The sequence below is a fragment of the Nyctereutes procyonoides genome, unplaced genomic scaffold (assembly GCF_905146905.1).
Source record: "Nyctereutes procyonoides isolate TBG_1078 unplaced genomic scaffold, NYPRO_anot_genome, whole genome shotgun sequence".
Taxonomy (NCBI): Eukaryota; Metazoa; Chordata; class Mammalia; order Carnivora; family Canidae; genus Nyctereutes; species Nyctereutes procyonoides.
Window position 1 is genome coordinate 25,626,203 of NW_026575040.1, and position 14,204 is coordinate 25,640,406.

General features: G+C 36.4%; 1 protein-coding gene across 6 annotated transcripts in view; it reads left to right on the forward strand.

Moving 5' to 3' along the window:
- Positions 1 to 14,204, forward strand: part of CEP152 (centrosomal protein 152) — an 88,087-nt gene that overhangs the window by 25,836 nt on the left and 48,047 nt on the right. For all 6 annotated transcript variants that reach the window (XM_055320078.1, XM_055320076.1, XM_055320081.1 and 3 more), the window contains 3 exons: positions 2,651 to 2,798; positions 4,633 to 4,724; positions 5,553 to 5,716. In XM_055320078.1, coding sequence (XP_055176053.1) covers positions 2,651 to 2,798; positions 4,633 to 4,724; positions 5,553 to 5,716 — 404 coding nt within the window. The remainder of the gene's footprint in view (positions 1 to 2,650; positions 2,799 to 4,632; positions 4,725 to 5,552; positions 5,717 to 14,204) is intronic.

The window sequence follows — 14,204 nt, forward strand, 5'->3', positions numbered from 1 at the left end:
AGCACGTTGTGCTAGTTATACACTTTTAACCTGGCATCCCCTAAGGCAGTTTATGATTAGATGCCAAGGCTTTGATAGATCCTCTCAAATTGTGGGTATGATTTTCTTTTACACGTCCGTATATGTGTTTTTCGTTTTGTTTTTTGAGAAGACCCACAAACGTGCTCAGATTTCCCAAGAAGTTCATGCAAGAGGTTCTCTGTGCAAGAGGTTCTTGCAAAAGGTTAAAAAACACTGCTTTATGAACAGCTTGTTCTTGGTGGGAAAGGACTATAATTGTAAACTAATCATATTATTACACTCAACCAAAATTTCTTGGAGCTCTGTGTTCCTTCTGTGACAGAACTCGCTGATAGCAAACCCTCTCCTGGGCTCTCCTGCCTTCTGTCTCCCATTCATGGAGATGTCGTGTTCTGAGATCTCTGAATGTCAGGCTCAGATCTCCGATTATCTCTTTGATGGTAAAGAATCTTTCTTCATTCTGGTCTTGAAATCTACAGCTTTAGGTAAAGTTGTGAACTTTGGTTTCTATGTCATGACTTTTGCCTGGTCTACTTTCTAACTTTCTTTTAGTTTTAGATTTAAAGGCTCCAGTGAAACACTTTCTCTTGGCTGAGAAATTCCCACAGACCTCTGTGTGGCCTAATCCTCATTTTTCTGTGCACTAGAAATCTTGTTGAGCTCTATTTGCTCCCATAGATTCAGCTATTCTATCACCACCCTTCTCATTCAGTCTTAAAGATGTCTGCCTTTAACCCTCTTGAACTAAATGTTCTCACTCAAGCTACTCATAGAAAAGAAGGAACCACTCATTTTGTTTTTTGATATTGAAACTGCATAGGGGGCAGCCCCGGTGGCGCAGTGGTTTAGCGCCGCCTGCAGTCCGGGGTGTGATCCTGGAGACCCGGGATCGAGTCCCACGTCAGGCTCCCTGCATGGAGCCTGCTTCTCCCTCTGCCTGTGACTCTCTCTCTCTCTCTCTCTCTCTCTCTCTTTCTCTCTCTGAATAAATTAAAAAAAAAAAAAAAGAGACCGCACAGGTTTATTACGAGTGTAATTGGTTTCCCCTGAACTTGTCAACAGGAAAAAATGTGGTTCAGTTGATTGTTGCATTTAGTCAAGTTATTGCCACAGTCAGCCTTCTTTTTAAGTATGTTTTTCATATCTCCCTTTTCTTGAACTTTCTTTTTGTCAGCTCTTAGTCTCTTATTTATAAAAGGTATTATGGCCTCCCCAGCCCATATGTGTTGTCTCCCCACCCCTTCTCTCACACACATTCACACTGTCATTAATGTTAGCCCATTCTTGTGTTTGCCATGTTATTTTGGCGCTTCAGAACCATGCTTTTCAAGCTGGCCTGGGAATCAGCAGCAGTGTGCCAAGAGGTTTGCACTGTTGAATAAACATGGAGCAGTTTCCAGAAGTTTCACTTTGCTCAGAAATTTGGTAGAAAAAATTTAAAGCAGACATGACTACATTATGAAATAGTATGCAAAATTCACATGGATTTGCAAACTAAAACAAGAGACTTCACAGTCTCTTTCCCCTGCTTAATGATGCTGTCATTATCCTTATAAGGTGTACCTTGTGGTACTGTCCTTAAGGCATTATTAAGCTTTAGATTATCCTATGGATCAGGCCCCAATTGCCTTCTCTGCTTCAAATCTCTTTCTTGATATTCTTCTTACTATTTACTTTCTTCAGGCTTTTTCAGGTAACTTCAACCAGTTCCTTTAATTTACTCCTGCCTATCTCATGCTCTGCTTTTTGTGTGGAATCCAGCCTACATAGTCTTTTTTGAATGAGAAGTGGTGATTTCTTCTACCTAGGCGTGGGACTCCCATGGCTTATTACTCCCAAATGCATTTTTCTTTTTAAAGAAATTTGAATATATTGTATGCATGCTCCATATTTTCTATATATCTCCATATAGTTACACACATGAATGAATGGGTGCACACACACAAACACACATACACATTTATCCTGTCTGGTTTTCTTTGTCATTTATTTTTAAAGGTTTTTTTGTTTATTTTTGTAGCACTCACTGTGTGTAAGATACTGCATAGGTACCTTCAAGGAGATTTTATTAAGAAAAATACGTAAAAGGTAGAAAGAAAAATATGAGAAACCGATTAAGTTTAAAAGAAGTTCAGAAGAGGGAGAGATTATTTTTGGCTGCTCAGTAGAATGAGCTTTTGGCTCTTCAGAATAGAGTGAGTTTCCATGTGTTTATCTGTATCCTTGCTGTCTTAGGATACAGATTGCATGGTTCAAAGTGGTCTGCCTAAATATATATACATACCCTTATAGTGACTGTAAAACGTAAATTGAACTATAATACATTTTCTTTGGCTTGAATAGAATCTAATTTTAGAATATCAGTGAGTTGTGATTGTAGAACAGAAAGGACTTTAGAAATTACTGAATTTAACCTTTATTAACGTAATTACAAAAGAAAAAACAGATGGAGAAGTTGATGACTCACCCAAGATCATTAAAGTTTATTCTAACTCCCAGTCCTGTGCACTTGTCAAAGAGGTGATGCTGCTCTGTAGTGATTTTATGTTTGACCTATGTATCATATTTGTTAGCTTAGTATTTAATAACTGATCATGAAAGTGACTTCTTGGATACTTTTTCTCCTTAGGAAGATATCTGTTGTCATTTGAAAGATCAAGTGAAAGAACTGGAAAGGAATCAAGAAGCAACCAAATTAGAAAAGACTGAGATCATTAACAGATTGACGAGAAGTCTGGAGGAGAGTCAGAAGCAGTGTGCCAACTTTTTGCACTCAGGTGGGTGTCCAAGATTGGCTCTTGTCATCCCATGAGGTTAGTATGATGAGCAGAGAGAACATAGGATCCATGAATTATAAAAATCCAGAAAAGTTCACTAGTGACAATTTTTTTAACATTGTTAACTGTATATGCATAAAGGTATGGTGCATTTTCATTAGATAATTTAGAGAACACAAGCAAGTACAAAGTGGCAAATAAAGATAACGGCAAATAAAAATAACCAATTATCCTACTACACAGAACTATTGTTAATGTTTGAATGTATTTCCTTCAAGCAAAATTACCTACCCACACTGTAGGCAATTCCCTGCTTCTGTACATAGTGCATTTTTGAAAACATGCTGAGGCCGAATGTGCAAAAATTGAACAATAAAATATGTTTTAAGGCAGATTCTCTCCCTGGGAAGTAAAAATGATTATGAAATCCCACTTTTTAGACTCAAACTGATCCTATATTTCCACCATTTTGTGAAACTTCTTTAAAATTTTTTTCCCCTTTCACACTTATCTCGTCAGTTGAAGCTAGGGAGTTATATTTTTGTCATGATTTCTTTTCTTTTTTTTTTTTTTTTAAAGATCTTACGTATTTATTGATGAGAGACACAGACAGAGAGAGAGAGACAGACAGAGACACAGGTAGAGGGAGAAGCAGGCAAGGACCACGATGTGGGACTTGATCCCGGGACTCCAGGATCAAGCCCTGAGCCAAAGGCAGATGCTCAACTGCTGAGCCACCCAGGCATCCCGCTTATGATTTCTCATATGGTTTTCATGGTATTAAGTTTGAGACATACACTTTTTGTCCTTAGTTTCAGCAGTCCTTTTGTTTCTTGTTTTTATAGAATGACATTAGAGTAAAAGGCAATAAAATAATCACATTTATGCAAACTGTCCTACAGACAAAACTGCCCTGTTTGCTGGTGAGTAGCTCCTGCTGTGAAAATACCTCAATGGTTATCATTAGCTGACATACGAAAGTCACACAATGGCATATAAAGCCAATTCAGACTGTTGGCACAATGTATATAAGAGCAGCTTACTTAAAAGTTGTAAGATTTCAAAGACTGTCAGAATATGAGTATGCATATGTTTTTGGTGGGGGCAGAATTTGGCTCATACACTGTTTGGCCCCCTCTCCCAGTTTAGTATCCTCATGTTTCACATGGCATTATTTAGTGAGCCTTTTTTCCTTGCCACTAAAGGCTTTGAAAATATGATTTTCTTTAGTTGCATAATATGCCATCATTGCTTTGCTTAACCATTTCCCAGATGCTCTTTTTTCTTTTGAGGAAGCCCAATAAAGTCCCTTTTACATGGGAGCCTTCCCCTAGTACATTTAAAACATTAGGTTACCGAAGTTTCCAAAGCATTGCCCGAATATGCTTTTTTCACATGTGGAGGTGGGGGTGGTGGAAATAAAAGCATTTCGAAAGAAGCTAAAGGCAGCAAGATGTAGTTTTCTTATTAGAGGGTAGAAATGGGTTCCAAAGAATTTTTTCTTTGGCTTTCTATGAGTTGGAACATTATGCTCCTATTAAAGGACTCTTGGTATTAAGGTCTGTAGACGTGGCTGATTTGATTCATAGCACGGTCACAGTAGTCCAAGTCTTCAACCTCCCAAGGACATATGAAGAGCCATACTAAGTGTGTGGACATGTCTTGGAAGTGTCTGGACCCATGCTTTCTGGGTCCCACTGGTTATACCTTCGAGCTCCTAGGAAAGTAATGAAAAGGTGATAATGCAGAACTCCACCTTCTGTAGTCTTCTGTACATCATAGGTATTTTGTCCCTTTACTTTTGGTGTGTTCTATGATTTCCCCCCCTCCATAGGCTCAGTACAGGAGGTGGCTCAGCTACGGTTCCAGCTGCAGCAAGCACAAAAAGCACACGCTATGAGTGAAAACATGAACAAGGCTTTGCAAGTGAGTGTTGCCACCTGGAAGAGACTCTGTGGGTAACTGAATTAGGCAGTGCTTACATCACTTTTCTAAACCTTGGATTTCTCTATAAAAGAGGTGGTTGGCCCATCTCTAGACCAGGCAATGAGAGTTGTTCACAGTCTCACCCACACAGTTAGGTAGTCAAGCCCAGGTCTGTCTTGACTGCAGAGCCAGGGCCTGTCCACCACCTGTCCACACCCCCACCCCCCATCAGTCTGCCTGTCTGTTGCCTCCATGTGGCATGTTCTTTCATTTATGGGTATATCCCGGAGATAAGTATATCTACAGGTGTGGGAGACCTGCGGTTTAGCTGCAATTCTCTCACATCCTCCTCCAGTGCTACTTACATTTTCCACTGGAGGAAGAGTTCCAGTATTACCTCTGTTGGAAAGACGTATTTTGCCTTTTCCCACCGGCAGACTAAAGTACAACACGTTCTTGGCAAACCGGTCTACTCTATCCTCCAGGAAGCCAAAAAGTGCTGCCATCAGTTTGTCAGCTCAAGGGACACTTTTTATGGAGGACAAAAAGTAAGGGAGGGATGAGAGAAGCTCCTTATGTTTGCTTTCTCATTCATTTATTCCTTGGTTCATTCAGTTTTCTGGAAAACCTGATATCTGCTAGCCTTTCTAAAGTTACATAGATATTTTAATTATACACCCGTGTTCATAGCAGCATCATTTTAAAGTTGTTATTTAATGTATGTGAAGAAGCCTTTCTGCTTTCTGTTGATCATTAAAATGAATTTTGAAGCATAAATGACTGATTCCTTCATGTAGGAAAATAATTGTCAACAATTTTGTGTTTTAGGAAGAATTAACAGAACTGAAAGATGAAATTTCTCTCTATGAATCTGCCGCAAAATTAGGAATACTTCCAAGTGACTCAGAAGGAGAATTAAATATAGAACTCACTGAATCATATGTGGATTTGGGTATTAAGAAAGTCAACTGGAAAAAATCCAAAGTGAAGAGGTATTAAGCAAATAGTTTACTATAGAAGAGTCTGCATTAATAGTACCGAAGAGACATGTAAATGAGTGGCACCAGGCATGAAATGAGAGCTGACTAGGGATTCTTGAATGTGGGACAGTATGCCTTAGTTATTTCTAATGAGGTGTAAATGTGTGAAATAAAAATGAACAGAAACCTCAACTATTGATATTGAACTATCTTCAGTACCAATAGACATGTCAATTTCAATAAGGTAAAAATGATTAAAGTTAAAATATACAGGGGATCCCTGGGTGGCGCAGCAGTTTGGCGCCTGCCTTTGGCCCAGGGCGTGATCCTGGAGACCCGGGATCGAATCCCACGTCAGGCTCCCGGTGCATGGAGCCTGCTTTTCCCTCTGCCTGTGTCTCTGCCTCTCTCTCTCTCTCTCTCTCTCTCTCTCTCTCTCTCTCTCTCTGTGACTATCATTAAAAAAAAAAAGTCAAAATATACAGAGTAAATTCTATGACTGAGGTTATGTATCTTTTATTATTGAGGTAAGGATGTATTATTTTTATTTGTACTGTGTGTGGAAGGCATTCATCAATGGCATGTGAAAAAATAAGCGTTAATTTTCCCTAGGATCTTGACTGTGATCTTACTTTTAGAATACGGATTCTTTTATATCACTGTTTGACACAGATGCTTTAGCAATCTCATGAAAGGAACAGAGGGGAAAAGGGTGGGGTGGTGGGAGAGGGAACACATTTTGGTACTGTTAAACACTTAAGAGATGAATGAAGGACAGGATGTATATTTTTGAAGCACTTGCGGTCTGGAAGGTGCTATGCAAGGCTCTGGGAGTAGAGGACAAAAGATGAGGATGAAACTCTCCCTCTAGGGAGTTCACATGTGTGTGGGCAAGGAAAGGGAGACATACTTGTGAGCAGCTAAATGCTGTGTGCTACACATTATCCTGGATATACAAAGAGGCATCTATCTAGTCATTCCTTCTGCTGGTGTGGAAAAAGGATGAAAGATGGATATTTGGTAGAGATTGCATTTATGCTAAGGAGAGCCTTTCTTGAATACATACAAATGTCACACTTGCACCAGCAAGTGTATAGTTTCAGACTGGGTACCATCATTTTTGTTCCATGAGAATGTTTACTACCTGTTATGTTTACGTATATGAATCTCCTGAAGGGTTTGCTCTATAATAGATTTTAGAAGTTAAGTATTTTAATCCTGTGATTTCATTTTCAAAATAGTAAGATGACATTCAGAAAATTGAAATATAAAGTGATCTGGTAATCCTGTGAAACAAGATGTTAATTCGGTTTAATAAGGCTCCGTTTATCTGGAGGGTCAATCTTTAGGCACTCTCATCAACAGATTACAGATACAATCCAGAAGGAAGCTAGGATGCCAATAGCACAACTAGCATATGTGCACAACTAGGATGCCAATAGCACAACTAGCACCTTCAGGCTCTTATTGACTTAGATTTGTGTTTGTTTCTCATGAGTTATCTGAGTTCCTGACTGCAGAGTAGCTGGGGCAGAGGGTTAGGAGAGGTAATACCAGTGTTTTGGTCAGATAGCCCAGCCTTAGCAAGGAGAGAGCTACAGAACTATAGCTGTGATCTCCCTCAAAATGCCCACAGTCATGATCCTGTTATTGAAGAAAGCCTTCACCTTTGGCTAATTAAAGCAAAAAAAGGTTGTATGTATTATAGTTTTTAGGTAGATTTACATAAAAGTTTGAAGTTAAGATGTAGTTATCTGGAAAATTTACTACTGTGAATGCCTCGTTTCCTGTTAATGCCAGATTAGTTCTAAATAGCTAGTGGAAGGAGCATGGTCTTTACATCCAGATTTTGTTTTGATTTGTAGTTTTGCCATTTATCACTGGCTTTGTGATCCTGGGCAAATTTCTTGGCTTTTCTGAGCCTGTTTTTGCATCAAGTTTTTTTCTGTTAAGTAGATTATAGATGTCTCTTGGAGGTTAAAATGAGGATTAAGGCATAAAGGGCTTCATATAATATGTTCTTGCACATATTAGGCATTTAAAAAAATAGTTATTTATTTATTAGAGTATGCACCTGTGAGTGGTAGAGTGTGGGGTGAAGGAGAGAGAGAGAGAGAGAGGGAAAGAGAGAATCTCAAGCAGACTCTCCACTAAGACAGAGGCCAACACAAAGCTGGATTCCAGGACCCTGAGCCAAAATCAAGAGTTGGACGCCTAACCAACTGAGCCATCCAGGCACCCCACACATACTAGACATTTAGTCATTCATAGCTATTAATATTATTATTTAGTAGATGATTGGCTAAAATATAGCATTCACTTTTCATATTAATTCTTTTTTAATTCAACATATACTTTGTAAAAAGTTTTTGATCTTCATTTCAACCTTGGAGAAACATCAGATCTCTATTTTCATTTTCGGGTTGGGAAAACTAGTTCTCAAAGATCTGAACTCCTTTTGCCTATAAAGAGAGACCATTAGCAGCAGAACCAATACTTGAGCCCAAAACTTCATTGTCATGTAAATCTGTTGGTTTGTATTTACATGACAAACCTTTTTAATTTCAACTTCATTCTTCCTTATGTCTTCTATTTTAGAGGGTTAAAGATTTAGTTCATCTCAAAAAAGATTTTTCTCTAGTTATTATTTTACTTTGAGCTATAATTAACCAGGGAATTTGGAAAATAATGCATATATATGTTATATAAAAATTATATATATGTGTGTGTGTCTATATGTTTTACCTTTTCAGGTAGACTAACTTCATCATGATAACTTCTAAAATGTATTCTGCTTCTTCCCTTTGTATTTAGTTAGTACTCATAGCCATAGCCAAAATCCTACAGTAATATAAAACACAGTCCTATAGATATCCAACCTGAGACATATCACATCACTGACATAGTAAAAGGACTTCTACCACATGTAGCTGGGAAAGTGGAGAATAGCTAAGCACAGAATGAGTGGTCATTGAGATTTAGCTAGAAGTCTCTGAATCACAGGGTTAGTGGAAAAAAAAAAAGTTAGCTTTTAGTCATCCCACCCACCAGCAGTTTAATAGATATTCGGCTTTGAGGAAAAAGTAAAAATATTTATTCGTAGATCAAAGTGAGAGGAGATATAGGAGAGAAGAGATTTGTACCTTTTCTCTGCTGGATTGTGATTCTTAGAACAAGAGGAAGCCACAGTTTTCCCCGTGTCGAGAATTTTAGTTCTTTGTTGACTTGAGCTGCTTTCAAATCACTGACCCAAATATTAGCAGCTCCAAGCTTTTATTCTCAACTACCACCTCCCTTAAGCTACTGCCTAGTAAATTTGAAGGGTTTAGCCTCAGTGTTCTATTTCACATTCATGGAATTTGAGTAGCTAAATCTGCATGCAGCTTGCAGACAGCTTCCCCTCTCCCGTATTATAGTTGGCTGCGAAGCTCAAATAATAAACATTTAACAAGTGGAATGCCTTTTTCCTTTGGTCTTCTCAGCAGGCTTCATAAGGGACTACAGTTTATTTGGACTTAGGGGAACTGACTTCCACGGGGCTCAGCAGGACTGGTCACCACTGCTGACTTTTTCCCTTTTGGGAAAGAAGAGAAAATTATTTTAGCAAGCACTTTCCCCACTCTCTGACTTGGCTCTCTCTAGGAGTACATGATGTGCTATTTCAGTGGTCAGCATTCAGTAAGAAAAGAAATTAGGGATGCCTAATTTGTTAACTGAGCAAAGTAAGCATTCTGTTAAAAGTTCACCGCATCTTACAGCACAGGAAGATGCATTGTAATATATTTTATATTTCTTATATAATTATATTTCTGCAAATTATCTTTTTATCTTATATTTCTGTATAAATAGAAGTGGTTTAAGTAGATGAGATCTATATAGACATACTTACACCATATCTATTACCTATACAGATGTTGTGTATATTGATAAATATGTAGTGTATTACAAGGAACTCCTTTGATAATGTAACATCTAAAAACCCTGAATATTTTGTTCATTCTGTCTCCTTTCCCCTCTGTCACTCTGTGTGTGTGTGTGTATAACATTTCATTTGGAATCCTCTGAAACTGAAGAACAGTAAAAATTAAACTAAGATACTATTATTTCTTAGAACTACCTTTTAGGTTTTTAGAACAGTTTTGATTATCAGAAAAACTAGTACAATTTCCCTATACTCTGCACCCACTTTCCTCTGTTAACATCTTATACCAGCATGATACCTTTGTTACTATTAATGAACTAATATTGACACATTTGTTATTGACTAATGTCCATAATTTATTTAGATGTCCTCAGTTTTTGCCTGATGTCCTTTTTTCTGTTCCAGGATTGCATCCAGGATACCCCCATTGCATTTTGGAATCATGTTTCCTTAGGTTTCTCTTAACTTTCCTTGTTTCTGATGACCTTGAAGTTTTGAGAAATACTGGTCAAGTATTCTGTAGGAAGCCCCTCTTGGAATTTGATGTTTTTCTCATGGGTTTTGTGGCATCTCACAGAGATGAGGTGCCATTTTCATCACATATTAAGAGTACATACTATCAACTACTTCTGTCAAAAGTAACTTTTTCCTTTATTATGGAAAAATTAGAAAATACAGATTAAGAAAATAGAAGAAAATTAAAGGCAACATTACCTCACTTTACCTGCCATGAAGAAAACCACTTTAACATTTTGATGTATAATTTCCATATTATCTATTTTGTATATTTCTAAAAGATAAAATAATATTGAATGTATTGTTTTAATGCTTTTTTTAACTTAGTATAATCTGAAGTCTCAAGATGTCAATAAATATTGTATATATTTAGAGATGGATTTGTAGATGAAGGAACTATAGTAATGCACTGTTTAATTTTTTATGATAAGTAATACAATATTATTTTATTATAAGCATCTTTGTAGTCAAGTCTTCATTCACATCTTTATTTCCTTAGGATGTGAGTGAATATCCTTGCTAGGAGGTGTGCACATATTTGAGGTTTTTGATACATGCTACCAAGCAGCTCTGTAGTTTATTACCCACATCATGTGGCAGTATCTATTTCTGTGTATCCTAGCTGGTGCTGAGAGTTTTCCTGTTTAAAATTTTTATGCAGTTAGATCCATCACTCTCTAGCTGTATGATTTCTTGATGGGGTTTTTCTAGTAAGTTTTATAGTTTTGTTTTACTTTTAAAACCTTTTAAAATTGAGACAAGTGCATGAAACCTAAGTGTATAGCTTAAACACTGATTTTTAAAGTGAATGCCCATGAAACCACCCCCCAGAAATAAACGCCAGCAGCTGTACATATGCCTCTTCCTAGTCATAACCTTGAAGTTAATGACTATCCTAAATGCTGTAGCAATTGTTTTTTGTTATCTTGTAAGACCTAATCATACCTAAACACTATAGATTAGGTTTGCCTTTATACAAAGGGTAACTCATACATTAGATGCTCTTTTTCTTCTATAATTTTACTGAGATATATTTAAAATACCATAAAATTTACCCATTTGAAGTGTACAGTTCAGTGATGTCTACTATATTGAGAGTTGTGCACCCAGTACCATAACCTAATTTAGAACATTTCAATAAACGTTTTGGGAATGTTTCCCTAAAAAGAAACACTTTACCTACATCCTTCATTACGCCTTCTTGTCCTGACAGCTCCAGGGAATCACTAATCTGCCTTCTATCTGTGGATTTGCCTATTCGGTATACTTCACATGAATGGAATTGTATAGTATGTGGTGTTTTGTAGCTGGCTTCTTTCATTTAGCATAATGCTTTCAGAGTTCATTCACGTTGCAGTGTGTTATCAGTGCTTCATTCTGTTTTGTAGCCAAATGATATTCTGTTGTGTGAGTATATATCACATTTGACTTAATCATGCATCAGCTGGTTGGGACATTTATTTGGGTTGTTTCTACTTAGGCTATTATGAATAATGCTACTGGGAACATTTGTACACAGATTTGTGTGGATATATGTTTTCATTTCTCTTAGATAGACAGTTGACCCTTGATCAGTGCACAGGATTAGGGGCACTGACCTGCTGTGCAATTGAGAATCTGCATATGACTTTTGACTTTCCAAAAAGTTAACTGCCTACTGTTGATCAGAAACCTTACCAATAACATAAACTGTTGATTAACATGTATTTTGTATGTTATGTGTATTAATATATTTTATTCTTACCTTAAAGTAAGCTAAAGAAAAGAAAATGTTAAGACAGTCATAAGGATGAGAAAATACATTTACGAAACGTACTGTATCAAAAAAATTCCATGTATAAGTGGATCTGTGCAGTTCAAACTTATATTATTCAAGCAAGGGTCAACTGTAGATCTGGGAGTGGAATTGCAGAGTGAGGTGGTAATTCTGTGTTTAGCATTTTGAAAAATGGTCATGGTGTTTTCCAAAGTGGCTGTATCATTTTATGTTCCCATCAGCGATATATGAGAGTTCCAGTTTTTTTGTATCCTTGCCACCACTTGCTATTTGGCTTTGATTTGCCAATGATATAGTTTTTATTTGATGGCTAATGATGTTGAACATCTTTTACTGTGTTTTTTGACCATTTGTATGTCTTCTTTGGAGAGACCTCTTCAAATCTTTTGCCCATTTTAACATTGGGTTGTCCTTTTTTTTGGTTTTGAGGGTTCTTTATATATTCCAAATTCAAATCTTGTGTCAGATATATGATTTGCAAGTATTTTCTCCTGTTGGTTGTCTTTTCACTTTCTTGATAGCATCCTTTGAAGCACAGTCTTTAATTTTATGAAGTCAAACAGCATATTTTTTGTTTAGTTGCTTGTGCTTTTGATTATCTAAGAAACCACTCTCTAATCCCAGATCCTGAAGATTTATACCTATGTTTTCTTCTCCAAGAGTTTCATCTCTTACATTAGATCTTGGATTCATTTTGAATTAATTTTTACTATATGATATGATGTAGAACTTCATTCTTTTGCATGTGATATCTAATTGACCCAGTACCAAAATTGTTTTGACATCCTTGTGAAAAATCAGTTGACTCTAAATGGAGGGTTTATTTCTAGGCTTTCACTTCTATCCCATTGACCTGTATGTCCTTATGCCAGTACCATACTGTCTTGTTGGTGTAGTAAGTTTTGAAATTAGAAAGTATGAATCTTTCAACTTTGTCTTTTTCAAGATTGCTTAGGCTATTCTGGATCTCTTGCATTTCCTAACATATTTTAGGATTAGTTTATCAGTTTCTCCAAAGAAACCAGCTGGGATTTTGTCTGGTGTTGCATATAGTCTGTAGATCAGTTTAGGGGAGTATTATAATCTTAGTAATATTGGGTTCTGATTCATGAACACAGGATGTCTTTCCAATTACTTAGGTCTTTCATCTCTTTCCATATACTAATGTATTTTGTATTTTTGTGGTTTTCAGTGTATTAGAGTCTTATACCTCTTTTGTTAAATTTACTCCTAGTTATTCTCTTGGCTATTCTTTTTTGCTGGATTGTTTTCTTAATTTTATCCTAGTGTATAGAGATAACATTTAATTTTATATATTGATCTTGTATCCTGATACGTTGCTGAACTTGTTAATTTAGTTCAAATAGTTTTTTAGTGGATTGCTAAGGATTTTTTTTTTTTGGTATAGGATCATATCATCTGAAAATAGAGATCATTTTATGTCTTTCTTTCCAATCTGAATGCCTTTTATTTTTCTTGACTAATTGCTTTAGCTAGAATCTCTAGTAAAATGTTGAATAGAAGTGGTAAAAACTGATACTCTTGTTTTTGCTCTTCATCTCATGGGGAAGCATTCAGTCATTCTCCATTAAGCATTACTGCTAATCCTGTGTGTTTTTCATAGATATAGATGTTCTTTAGATTTTTTTCCACTTAACATTTTGTTGTGAAACTCATGGTGTGGCATATAACTGTAGCTCATTCACTTAGGTATATAAATATGTATATGTGTGCTTTATTTATATGAATAGTCTAGTTTATTTGCCATCCTACTAACCATAGATTCTGTGTGTTACTTCCTAGTATAATGTGCATACATTCCTGTTGGGTATATACATAGAAGTAAAATTGCTTATGGTATATGTGTTTCACTTTAAGAGGTATTGGAAACTCTTTTCCATAGTGGTTGTTCCAATTTACATGAGAAGTGTATGAAAGTCTTGGTTGCTCTCTCTTTGTTAATACTTGATATTTTAAGTTTTTTACTTTAAGCCATATAATGTGTAGTGATATTTTATTGTGGTTTTAATTTGTATTGTCCTATATTAATGAGATTGAGCTCCATTGAAAAAACTGTTTATTGGCTTTTGGGTGTGGGGTGTGTGTGTCTGTCAGTGTATGTGTGTGACTTGTTCATGTCCCTCTTCAATTTTTAAATGACTTTGTGTGTACATGTGTTCTGTTGATTTTTAGAAGTTTTTTCTTTTATAAATATCTGTTCCACATATGAATTCTTTGATGCTTATACGTATTGTAAATATCTCTCACTTTTTAACCTTTTGTCT